General features: G+C 39.6%; 1 protein-coding gene across 2 annotated transcripts in view; it reads right to left on the minus strand.

Moving 5' to 3' along the window:
* ptprn2 (protein tyrosine phosphatase receptor type N2) overlaps positions 1-12,888 on the minus strand; it is a 437,308-nt gene that overhangs the window by 7,340 nt on the left and 417,080 nt on the right. For both annotated transcript variants that reach the window (XM_061922231.1, XM_061922232.1), the window contains exons 20-21: positions 3,469-3,533; positions 8-81 (exon numbers count right to left, since the gene is read on the minus strand). In XM_061922231.1, the coding sequence (XP_061778215.1) occupies positions 8-81; positions 3,469-3,533 (139 nt within the window). The remainder of the gene's footprint in view (positions 1-7; positions 82-3,468; positions 3,534-12,888) is intronic.

A 12,888-nucleotide genomic window follows, 5' to 3' on the forward strand; every position in this document is an offset into this window, starting at 1 on the left:
GGCCTACCTTTGTGTGGACCATGCTGGCTCTCTGGTCTCTCAAGTGCTCCAGGGTAGCGGCAATATCAATCTCTTTAGCACCTGCAACACAGCAACATTGGAGCAGCTTCAAAGTGGCGCACTAATCCACATCACATCTGTCAACCCTCCCACCCCCACCCTTGACAGAACATTATTACATGGAGGCAGGATTGGACGCGGGCCACGGAGCGTTCGCATCAAACGTGCGGGAGGGATGTTGTTGAGCATGTCGAGTGCGTCCGTGGCTGCGCCTGAAAAAAAACAGGCTTGAATGCAGCTGGCCCGGCGAGTGCTTGAGGTCCAAACACGACATTCCAGCCCGGGAGAAGAAAAAGCTCTGGAGGGCGGATTACGTCCATTTTGGCAAAAGCTTGAAAAGAGAGCGGCGTGGCTTTCATGGCGTTTGTCTCTCGACTCTTTGACCGCTCCTCTAACGAGCGAGAGGGCAGAGGTCAGAGGGCGGGCCGGGCTTCATAAAGGAGGCCGGGTGACCTTTGGTGGCCGCCCAGCGTGCAGGGCAGTGATGGCGACACAATGGTGCATGCCGAGCAGCCAGGAGGAAAATTCCACGTCTTCATTTGGACACCGTGATGCAACATGGGGGGGGGGGGCAGAGGTACCCGACATGTTTTGTTTTTGCAAAGCAGAAGGAAAAGATGATGTAGTGTTGGAGAAATGGAGCGCAACTCAATTGATGAAGGCCACGCCATTGAATTGGTGCCATTCGTGTCCCCGGGAAGTAAAATGTATTATTGCACAGTGAAATACTTTTTTTTTTTTTTTTTAATAAAGCGTCCTGATTGCATATTTAACAAACAAACCATTACAAGATTAATTGAAATGATGTTGGAGCCTCTAAAAGTTGCACCTGCACCATAAAATATAATTTCAATCGTTCAGAAATTTTAATTTGTTTACATAGTTGTAAAACGTTTTTCATTTATGCTATATGCAACATTATTGTTGCATGTATGGTATACTATGTAAAACCGTTTTTTACATATATATATGTAATTTGTTTTCGTATTAAAAACTTTTTTTCCTGTTAGTAAAAATGTTTTACATACCGTACTTAAAAATATTCTTAAATTTGTAACAAAAAGTAAACAAATTTGTAAAAATGTTTTCTTCAGCATTTGTAAAAAGGCTTCTTTTTTACATATATGTAATTTATTTATTTAATGTATATTTTACATGTGAAAACTTTTTCTACATATGATTCATGTAAAATGTTTTTTTTACATATATATGTAAAAGTACATACATACATACATATACACATACATGTATACACATATATGTACATATATAAATATATACATACAGCTATATACATATAAACAAACATACATATATACACATACATGTATAAAAAAAATAATAAATATATATATATATTATTTATAAAATATATATAAATAATATGAATACATGTATACATATATAATATATATAAATTATATATAAAAAACATGTATACATTTATATACATGTATATATACTGTACATATATAAATATATGTATTTAATATATATATATGTATATACATATATATACACATGTATATATAAACATGTATGTATATATATATATATACATATATATATATATATATATATATATATATACACTGTATATATACACACACATATACATACACACACATTCAAAACGGTTCTTTATACTCATGTAAAAAAAAAATTTCATTTATTAAATGTTTTTTTTCATATTTTTGAACATGTTCGAAAATAATTGTATATATTATATACATAATTGTAAAAGTGTTGTTTTTTTACATTTCTGTTGAGTTATTGTTTTACATATTAAAATGTAAATATTTTTAAACATGTCTTAAAAATACTTAACATGTTCTTTTTAAAAACCTTTCAGTCCTGTTACTAGGCAATAATGATGTATATTTTCTGTCCTGTTACTACGTAATAATGAAATATATTTTTTATATATATTTTACATTTTTTTCCTGCAATGCACTTTACAGTCCAGAAAAATGAATGAATGAATGGTTTATTTTGAGCCATGCAAACAAAACAAGAGAATGCCATAAAATACAAAAGAAATATATATATACATTATTTTTACACCTACATTGAAAACATTACATGTGACTAATCTTTTGTAGATGTCAAGATTGGCTCAAAGGGGAGTGGGAAGAAGTAAACTTATTAGGTCCCACTCCTATACATATACAATATATATATACACAATATATAATACAATAATATATATGATATAATTCAATTCAGTGGTTGCTGCTATATATTGTCTATATAAAATACATTTAAATTCACACACACTTACATATATACATATGTACACATACATATGTACACAACACACACATATATACACACACACATATATACAATTTATATATATATACATAAATATATATATATATATATATATATATATATATATATATATATATATATATATATATATATATATGTATATATATATATATATATATACACACATACATACACATAATCACATACATACACACATGCATATACCCAAAATACACACACACACACACACACACACACAAAAAATCTCTGAGTATTCCAGAATTTAGGTGTTGGCTAACAGATATGCTTGCATAAAAGAGATAAAAAGAACAACACATATTAAAAGAATAAACAAGGCCACATAAAAAAAGACCTCACAGGCCTTTTTGAATAGAAACATGTGTAACTGTATTGATTACGTTTTAAGTAAATGAATTACTTTAATCTTCTTCAGCTGAGAAACCTTGTCAGAAATGAAATAAAGTCCCCTGAGATGGGCAAATACATATATTGAGTGGTATCATCAATATATTATTATTTAGTTTTTTGAGTTTGATAACAAGCAAATGACACCAATTTTAGTGGAATGGGTTGGGATTTGGGTTTTAGTGCAGTACCGATTTAAAAGGGTAAACATGTACCAATATTAAATTCATTCAGTGGAAATGATTGGGGCGTAAAAAGTGGGGTGTAAAAAAAAAAAAACACACATCCTAAATATGTAGAATGAGTTTTTTCCTGCTGCAATAGGTTGACAAAAGTGAAAACTGGAATTTTAATAGGAATGTCGTCACGGAAAATGTGGTAATATAAATGTTGAATAGCGAAAGTAGTTGACATCATTTGGTTGCAGAATAATGTGAATAATGAAAGTATTGAATGTAAAAAAAACATGTCTCCGCTTTGATTGCATGCATGTTGCAGCTGTGACACAGGGAGGAAAAACGAGGGGTAAATTACTAATGTTGATTGAAGTTCTTCTTCCCCCGCTCCTGTTGTGTCTTTGTCGGAAAAGTCACCCCTTTTAATGCGTGCCCCCGAAAGCCTGTTTGGCGCATGAGGGGTGGGGTGGGTAGGGGAGCGTGCGCGTTGCCGCGGCAACGGGCGCAGAAAGCGTGAAAGGGGAAGCGTTACCTTTGGCCATCTTATTGAGGACCATGTCGATCAGAATGTACGTCCCACTCCTGCCGGCTCCGTCACTGCACACAGAAGACACAAATCGTTAGCACGGCCCGGCTAATTGCTAACGGCGCGGAAAAACGGACTACACCATGACGTCGTGAATGCATGTGTGGTCCTGAGCTGGGGCTTGGCAAGGGGACAAAGGCTTTTCGAAGAGTCTACCTCGGGGGAAACACAGAGGCCAGGGGCGGCTTTTTGGAGGGCTTTTCCATTACCGCGCAAGATAGTCTCTGAAAGGCCTCCCTTTGTGCCGGGCGGCCATTCAGCGGCGCTGCATGTTAATTGCAAACACGTCTGGAATAAAGGCAAGGAGAGCGCCGCCGCTTCATTAATCCGACGCGAGACACTCGGCCCACGCATGGCTGAACGCCGTGTGCTGATTAAACCTGGTCAGGCTTGCGGACCGTCAAACCAATCAAAATCTACCTAACGAGGCTTCCGTCTTCGTGCCCCAACTTTGAACAAATGCAATTAGAATGGGCCACATGTTTGATTCAATACAGGCGGTATAGCTCGGTTGGTGGAGTGGCCGTGCCAGCAACTTGAGGGTTCCTGGTTCGATCCCCGCTTCCGCCATCCTAGTCACTGCCGTTGTGTCCTTGGGCAAGACACTTTACCCACCTGCTCCCAGTGCCACCCACACTGGTTTAAATGTAACTTAGATATTGGGTTTCACTATGCAAAGCGCTTTGAGTCACTAGAGAAAAGCGCTATATAAATATAATTCAATTCACTTCACTTGTGTCCTTGGGCAAGACACTTTACCCACCTGCTCCCAGTGCCACCCACACTGGTTTAAATGTAACTTAGATATTGGGTTTCACTATGTAAAGCGCTTTGAGTCACTAGAGAAAAGCGCTATGTAAATATAATTCAATTCACTTCACTTGTGTCCTTGGGCAAGACACTTTACCCACCTGCTCCCAGTGCCACCCACACTGGTTTAAATGTAACTTAGATATTGGGTTTCACTATGTAAAGCGCTTTGAGTCACTAGAGAAAAGCGCTATATAAATATCATTCAATTCACTTCACTTGTGTCCTTGGGCAAGACACTTTACCCACCTGCTCCCAGTGCCACCCACACTGCTTTAAATGTAACTTAGATATTGGGTTTCACTATGTAAAGCGCTTTGAGTCAATAGAGAAAAGCGCTATATAAATATAATTCAATTCACTTCACTTGTGTCCTTGGGCAAGACACTTTACCCACCTGCTCCCAGTGCCACCCACACTGCTTTAAATGTAACTTAGATATTGGGTTTCACTATGCAAAGCGCTTTGAGTCAATAGAGAAAAGCGCTATATAAATATCATTCAATTCACTTCACTTGTGTCCTTGGGCAAGACACTTTACCCACCTGCTCCCAGTGCCACCCACACTGGTTTAAATGTAACTTAGATATTGGGTTTCACTATGCAAAGCGCTTTGAGTCACTAGAGAAAAGCGCTATATAAATATAATTCAATTCACTTCACTTGTGTCCTTGGGCAAGACACTTTACCCACCTGCTCCCAGTGCTACCCACACTGGTTTAAATGTAACTTAGATATTGGGTTTCACTATGTAAAGCGCTTTGAGTCACTAGAGAAAAGCGCTATATAAATATAATTCAATTCACTTCACTTGTGTCCTTGGGCAAGACACTTTACCCACCTGCTCCCAGTGCCACCCACACTGGCTTAAATGTAACTTAGATATTGGGTTTCACTATGCAAAGCGCTTTGAGTCACTAGAGAAAAGCGCTATATAAATATAATTCCATTCACTTCACTTGTGTCCTTGGGCAAGACACTTTACCCACCTGCTCCCAGTGCTACCCACACTGGTTTAAATGTAACTTAGATATTGGGTTTCACTATGTAAAGCGCTTTGAGTCAATAGAGAAAAGCGCTATATAAATATAATTCAATTCACTTCACTTGTGTCCTTGGGCAAGACACTTTACCCACCTGCTCCCAGTGCCACCCACACTGGCTTAAATGTAACTTAGATATTGGGTTTCACTATGCAAAGCGCTTTGAGTCAATAGAGAAAAGCGCTATATAAATATAATTCCATTCACTTCACTTGTGTCCTTGGGCAAGACACTTTACCCACCTGCTCCCAGTGCCACCCACACTGGTTTAAATGTAACTTAGATATTGGGTTTCACTATGTAAAGCGCTTTGAGTCAATAGAGAAAAGCGCTATATAAATATCATTCAATTCACTTCACTTGTGTCCTTGGGCAAGACACTTTACCCACCTGCTCCCAGTGCCACCCACACTGGTTTAAATGTAACTTAGATATTGGGTTTCACTATGCAAAGCGCTTTGAGTCACTAGAGAAAAGCGCTATATAAATATAATTCAACTCACTTTACTTGTGTCCTTGGGCAAGACACTTTACCCACCTGCTCCCAGTGCCACCCACACTGGTTTAAATGTAACTTAGATATTGGGTTTCACTATGCAAAGCGCTTTGAGTCACTAGAGAAAAGCGCTATATAAATATAATTCAACTCACTTCACTTGTGTCCTTGGGCAAGACACTTTACCCACCTGCTCCCAGTGCCACCCACACTGGCTTAAATGTAACTTAGATATTGGGTTTCACTATGCAAAGCGCTTTGAGTCAATAGAGAAAAGCGCTATATAAATATAATTCCATTCACTTCACTTGTGTCCTTGGGCAAGACACTTTACCCACCTGCTCCCAGTGCCACCCACACTGGTTTAAATGTAACTTAGATATTGGGTTTCACTATGTAAAGCGCTTTGAGTCAATAGAGAAAAGCGCTATATAAATATCATTCAATTCACTTCACTTGTGTCCTTGGGCAAGACACTTTACCCACCTGCTCCCAGTGCCACCCACACTGGTTTAAATGTAACTTAGATATTGGGTTTCACTATGCAAAGCGCTTTGAGTCACTAGAGAAAAGCGCTATATAAATATAATTCAACTCACTTTACTTGTGTCCTTGGGCAAGACACTTTACCCACCTGCTCCCAGTGCCACCCACACTGGTTTAAATGTAACTTAGATATTGGGTTTCACTATGCAAAGCGCTTTGAGTCACTAGAGAAAAGCGCTATATAAATATAATTCAACTCACTTCACTTGTGTCCTTGGGCAAGACACTTTACCCACCTGCTCCCAGTGCCACCCACACTGGTTTGAATGTAACTTAGATACTGGGTTTCACTATGTAAAGCGCTTTGAGTCAATAGAGAAAAGCGCTATATAAATATAATTCACTTCACTAGTTTTTAATTATTTGATACACCAAAATGTATATTTCTTCTTCTTCTTCTCCAGATTTTGGCGCGCTCTACCTTCCACATTTTTCCCCCGATTCAAACCGTTCCAACTTCAAACTGTCGAGCCAATACGGGGATGGCGGACTTTCCCTTGACAATTTCCCAAAAATGTCCCCGATTTCCCAGAATTCCAGGGTTTCCGAGACATTTTTCCCCATTCAAAAGGAATTGGCCATTTTTCAAACTTCCACCATTTCCACATTTTTCAACCGATTCAAACTATTCCACCTTCAACATATTCCAACGTCGTGGTATATGATATAATTCACTTCACAATTCACATTTTGTGCGTTATGCAAATAGCAATGTGGGTCAACAGATGCTAAGCTAACAAAACATCCTAGCATTGTTTGTGTTATCACCGACTAAGTCAGGGGTCTGCAACCTGCGGCTCTTTAGTGCCTCCCTGGAGCTTTTCAAAAATGTATGTGTGGAGAGGTAGAGCCGATAGTCTGACAGAGAGGCAGGGCAAGGGCCAAGATGGCGGCGAGGAGGCGGGGATGGCGAGCGAGCGGCGAGGCGGGGCGTGCCGGGAGCGACGCCACAATCTAGATCAGGTGCGTGGATCGCGCACCTGTATAGGATTAATGAATCCTCTCGCACTGTTTAAAAGGGCGGCAGCCGTGAGGTGGAGAAACAACGACGGAACGAGACGAAGCGCATGTAACCCGGAAGAGAGCGAGAGGCAGAAGACGTATGCGACTGAAAAGAAACCCAAAAAATACTTTTTTTATTGGAAAATTAAAGAAAGTAAACACTGCTCAAAGCCATGTCCTTCCTTGATGGTCCCTGGAACCCGCACGACAGAGAGAGTTGTTCACAGCATGTAAAGAGAAAAAGATGGGGAAAAAAATATATATTTTTGTTTTAGGATTAATGAATCCTCTTGCACTGTTTAAAAGGGCGGCAGCCGTGAGGAGGAGAAACAACGACGGGACGAGACGAAGCGCAAGTAACCCGGAAGAGAGCGAGAGGGAGAGGCAGAAGACGCATGCGACTGAAAAGAAACCCGAAAAAGACTTTTCTTATTGGAAAATTAAAGAAAGTAAACACTGCTCAAAGCCATGTCCTTCCTTGATGGTCCCTGGAACCCGCACGACAGAGAGAGTTGTTCACAGCATGTAAAGAAAAAAAGATGGTTAAAAAAATATATTTTTGTTTTAGGATTAATGAATCCTCTTGCACTGTTTAAAAGGGCGGCAGCCGTGAGGAGGAGAAACAACGACGGGACGAGACGAAGCGCATGTAACCCGGAAGAGAGCGAGAGGGAGAGGCAGAAGACGCATGCGACTGAAAAGAAACCCGAAAAAGACTTTTCTTATTGGAAAATTAAAGAAAGTAAACACTGCTCAAAGCCATGTCCTTCCTTGATGGTCCCTGGAACCCGCACAACAGCATGTAAAGAGAAAAAGATGGGGAAAAAAATATATTTTTGTTTTAGGATTAATGAATCCTCTTGCACTGTTTAAAGGGGCGGCAGCCGTGAGGTGGAGAAACGACGACGGAACGAGACGAAGCGCATGTAACCCGGAAGAGAGCGAGAGGGAGAGGCAGAAGACGCATGCGACTGAAAAGAAACCCAAAAAATACTTTTCTTATTGGAAAATTAAAGAAAGTAAACACTGCTCAAAGCCATGTCCTTCCTTGATGGTCCCTGGAACCCGCACGACAGAGAGAGTTGTTCACAGCATGTAAAGAGAAAAAGATGGGGAAAAAAATATATTTTTGTTTTAGGATTAATGAATCCTCTTGCACTGTTTAAAAGGGCGGCAGCCGTGAGGTAGAGAAACAACGACGGAACGAGACGAAGCGAATGTAACCCGGAAGAGAGCGAGAGGGAGAGGCAGAAGACGCATGCGACTGAAAAGAAACCCGAAAAAGACTTTTCTAATTAGAAAATTAAAGAAAGTAAACACTGCTCAAAGCCATGTCCTTCCTTGATGGTCCCTGGAACCCACACGACAGAGAGAGTTGTTCACAGCATGTAAAGAGAAAAAGATGGGGAAAAAAATATATTTTTGTTTTAGGATTAATGAATCCTCTTGCACTGTTTAAAAGGGCGGCAGCCGTGAGGTGGAGAAACAACGACGGAACGAGACGAAGCGCATGTAACCCGGAAGAGAGCGAGAGGGAGAGGCAGAAGACGCATGCGACTGAAAAGAAACCCAAAAAATACTTTTCTTATTGGAAAATTAAAGAAAGTAAACACTGCTCAAAGCCATGTCCTTCCTTGATGGTCCCTGGAACCCGCACGACAGAGAGAGTTGTTCACAGCATGTAAAGAGAAAAAGATGGGGAAAAAAATATATTTTTGTTTTAGGATTAATGAATCCTCTTGCACTGTTTAAAAGGGCGGCAGCCGTGAGGTAGAGAAACAACGACGGAACGAGACGAAGCGCATGTAACCCGGAAGAGAGCGAGAGGGAGAGGCAGAAGACGCATGCGACTGAAAAGAAACCCGAAAAAGACTTTTCTAATTAGAAAATTAAAGAAAGTAAACACTGCTCAAAGCCATGTCCTTCCTTGATGGTCCCTGGAACCCACACGACAGAGAGAGTTGTTCACAGCATGTAAAGAGAAAAAGATGGGGAAAAAAATATATTTTTGTTTTAGGATTAATGAATCCTCTTGCACTGTTTAAAAGGGCGGCAGCCGTGAGGTGGAGAAACAACGACGGAACGAGACGAAGCGCATGTAACCCGGAAGAGAGCGAGAGGGAGAGGCAGAAGACGCATGCGACTGAAAAGAAACCCGAAAAAGACTTTTCTTATTGGAAAATTAAAGAAAGTAAACACTGCTCAAAGCCATGTCCTTCCTTGATGGTCCCTGGAACCCGCACGACAGAGAGAGTTGTTCACAGCATGTAAAGAGAAAAAGATGGGGAAAAAAATATATTTTTGTTTTAGGATTAATGAATCCTCTTGCACTGTTTAAAAGGGCGGCAGCCGTGAGGTGGAGAAACAACGACGGAACGAGACGAAGCGCACGTAACCCGGAAGAGAGCGAGAGGGAGAGGCAGAAGACGCATGCGACTGAAAATAAACCCGAAAAAGACTTTTCTTATCGGAAAATTAAAGAAAGTAAACACTGCTCAAAGCCATGTCCTTCCTTGATGGTCCCTGGAACCCGCACGACAGAGAGAGTTGTTCACAGCATGTAAAGAGAAAAAGATGGGGAAAAAAATATATTTTTGTTTTAATAGAGTTTCTCTAGGACAGGGGTCGGTAACCCAAAATGTTGAAAGAGCCATGTTGGACCCAAAATACAAAAACAAATACGTCTGGAACCTCAAAAAAATAAAAGCCATATTACATGCAGATAGGGTGTCATGAGATATAAATTGAATTATGCGGACTTAAAGCAGGGGTCGGCAACTCTCATCAGAAAAGTGGGATTGTCCTCCTAGAGCAGGGGTCGGCAACCCGCAGCTCTGGAGCCGCATGCGGCTCTTTAGCGCCGCCCTAGTGGCTCTCAGGAGCTTTTTCAAAAATATTTGAAAAATGGATATGTTGAGGGGGAAAAAAACATATTTTTTGGTTTAATTTGGTTTCTGTAGGACAAACATGACACAAACCTCCCTAATAGCTATAAAGCACGTTGTTTATATTAAACATGCTTCATTGATTCAAGTATTTGGCGAGCGCCGTTTTGTCCTACTAATTTTGGCGGTCCTTAAACTCACCCCTCGTTTGTTTACATGTATAACTTTCTCCGACTTTCTAAGACGTGATTTATGCCACTTCTTTTTCCGTCTCATTTTGTCAACCAAACTTATAACGTTGTGCGTTAATGCACAAAGGTGAGTTTTGTTAATGTTATTGACTTGTGTGGAGTGCTAATCAGACATATTTGGTCACTGCATGACTGTAAGCTAATCAACGCTAATATGCTATTTAGGCTAGCTATATGTGAATATTGCATTACTATGCCTCATTAGTAGCTATATTTGAGCTCATTTAAATTTCCTTTAAGTCCTCTTAATTCAATTTATATCTCATGACACTATCTGTATGTAATATGGCTTTTAATTTTTTGCGGCTCCAGACAGATTTGTTTTTGTATTTTTGGTCCAATATGGCTCTTTCAACATTTTGGGTTGCCGACCCCTGACTTAAATGAAACTAAATGAGCTCAAATATAGCTACAAATGAGGCATAATGATGCAATATGTACATACAGCTAGCCTAAATAGCATGTTAGCATCCATTAGCTTGCAGTCATGCAGTCACCAAATATGTCTGATTATCACACCACACAAGTCAATAACATCAACAAAACTCACCTTTGTGCATTCACGCACAACGTTGAAAGTTGGACAAAATGAGACAGAAAAAGAAGTAGCATAAAACACGTCTTAGAAAGTCGGAGAAAGTTATACATTTAAACGAACTACGGTGAGTTCAAGGACCAATACATTTAGTAGGACAAAACGGTGCTCGCCAAATACTTGAATCAGTGAAGCATGTTTAATACAAACAGTGTGCTTTATAACAATTAGGGAGGTTTGTGTCATGTTTGTCCTCCTGCAGAAACCATATTAAAACAAAAAATACGTTTTTTTCCCCCCTCATATTTTTCCTTTTTTCATATATTTTTGAAAAAGCTCCAGAGAGCCACTAGGGCGGCGCTAAAGAGCCGCGGGTTGCCGACCCCCGCACTAGGAGGACAATCCCACTATTTAAATTAAACATGCTTTTCTGATGAGAGCATTTGGTAAGTGCTGTTTTGTCCTCCTAATTTTGGCAGGCCTTGAACTCACCGGAGTTTGTTTACATGTACAGTGTTCTTGTTTTATGCCACTCTTTCTTTGTCTCATTTTGTCCACCAAACTATTTATGCTGTGCGTGAATGCACAAATGTGAGCTTTGTTGACGTTATTGACCTGTGTGGAGTGCATGACTTCAAGCGAATCAATGCTCACATGCTATTTAGGATAGCTTTATGTACATATTGCATCATTATGCCTCACTTGTATGTATAGTTGAGCTCATTTAATTTCCTATGTCCTCTGTTTATTTAATTTATATCTGCATTTCTCATGACATATCTGTATGTAATATTGGCTACATGTCTGTTAGTTATCTGTGTGCCATGTTGTTCCAGACCACAGCAAACATTCAAAGAAGACAGCCCGTCATTTTCTTTAACTTGGACCTTTGGCCATTCTAAGCCAGTAATATCTGAACATTATCTCACCCTCTGTTTTATTAATGTTTTCCAATTTTGTAAAAATGGGTGGAATAAATATTATATTTCAACATTTCTGTCAATGAAGATTTGTGTCAGCCTGCGACAGTCATTTTGATAGTAGGCTAACATAGCTAATATAGACACTTACATCAATCAATCAATCAATCAATGTTTACTTATATAGCCCTAAATCACTAGTGTCTCAAAGGGCTGCACAAACCACCACGACATCCTCGGTAGGCCAAGGAAAACTCACACCCAGTGGGACATCATGTGTTGCCTTCATTATAACACTTATATGCGGCTTTTCATTTTTTGCGACTCCAGACAGATTTTTTTTTGTTGTATTTTTGGTCCAATATGGCTCTTTCAACATTTTAGGTTGCCGACCCCTGGACTAAGTCAATTATCTACCAATAATATATCTCAATTACTTTTACTTATTTTTTTTACATTCCTGCTCTTCTTGCAAGCTTAGCGGAAAGGTACAAGGTTGTCAATAAAGTTCTTTTTTTTATGTTATGGTTTTATTTCAAAGCACCGTAACAAAGGACATACATAAACTACAACCGCCAATACACGTGCGCGGAACTGAAATGCTTGATTGAGTTTCTCAACCGGAATCGGTTGAGAAATGTGGGATATGGAGAGGTTTGTATATCGCCCATTCATTTTCAATAGAGATGTCCGATAATGGCTTTTTTGCCGATATCCGATACTCCGGTATTGTCCAACTCTTAATTACCGATTCCGATATTAACCGATACCGATATATACAGTCGTGGAATTAACACATTATTATGCCTAATTTTGTTGTGATGCCCCTCTGGATGCATTAAACAATGTAACACGGTTTTCCAAAATAAATCAACTCA

The sequence above is a fragment of the Nerophis ophidion genome, linkage group LG15, assembly GCF_033978795.1.
Source record: "Nerophis ophidion isolate RoL-2023_Sa linkage group LG15, RoL_Noph_v1.0, whole genome shotgun sequence".
In the NCBI taxonomy this organism is placed as follows: Eukaryota; Metazoa; Chordata; class Actinopteri; order Syngnathiformes; family Syngnathidae; genus Nerophis; species Nerophis ophidion.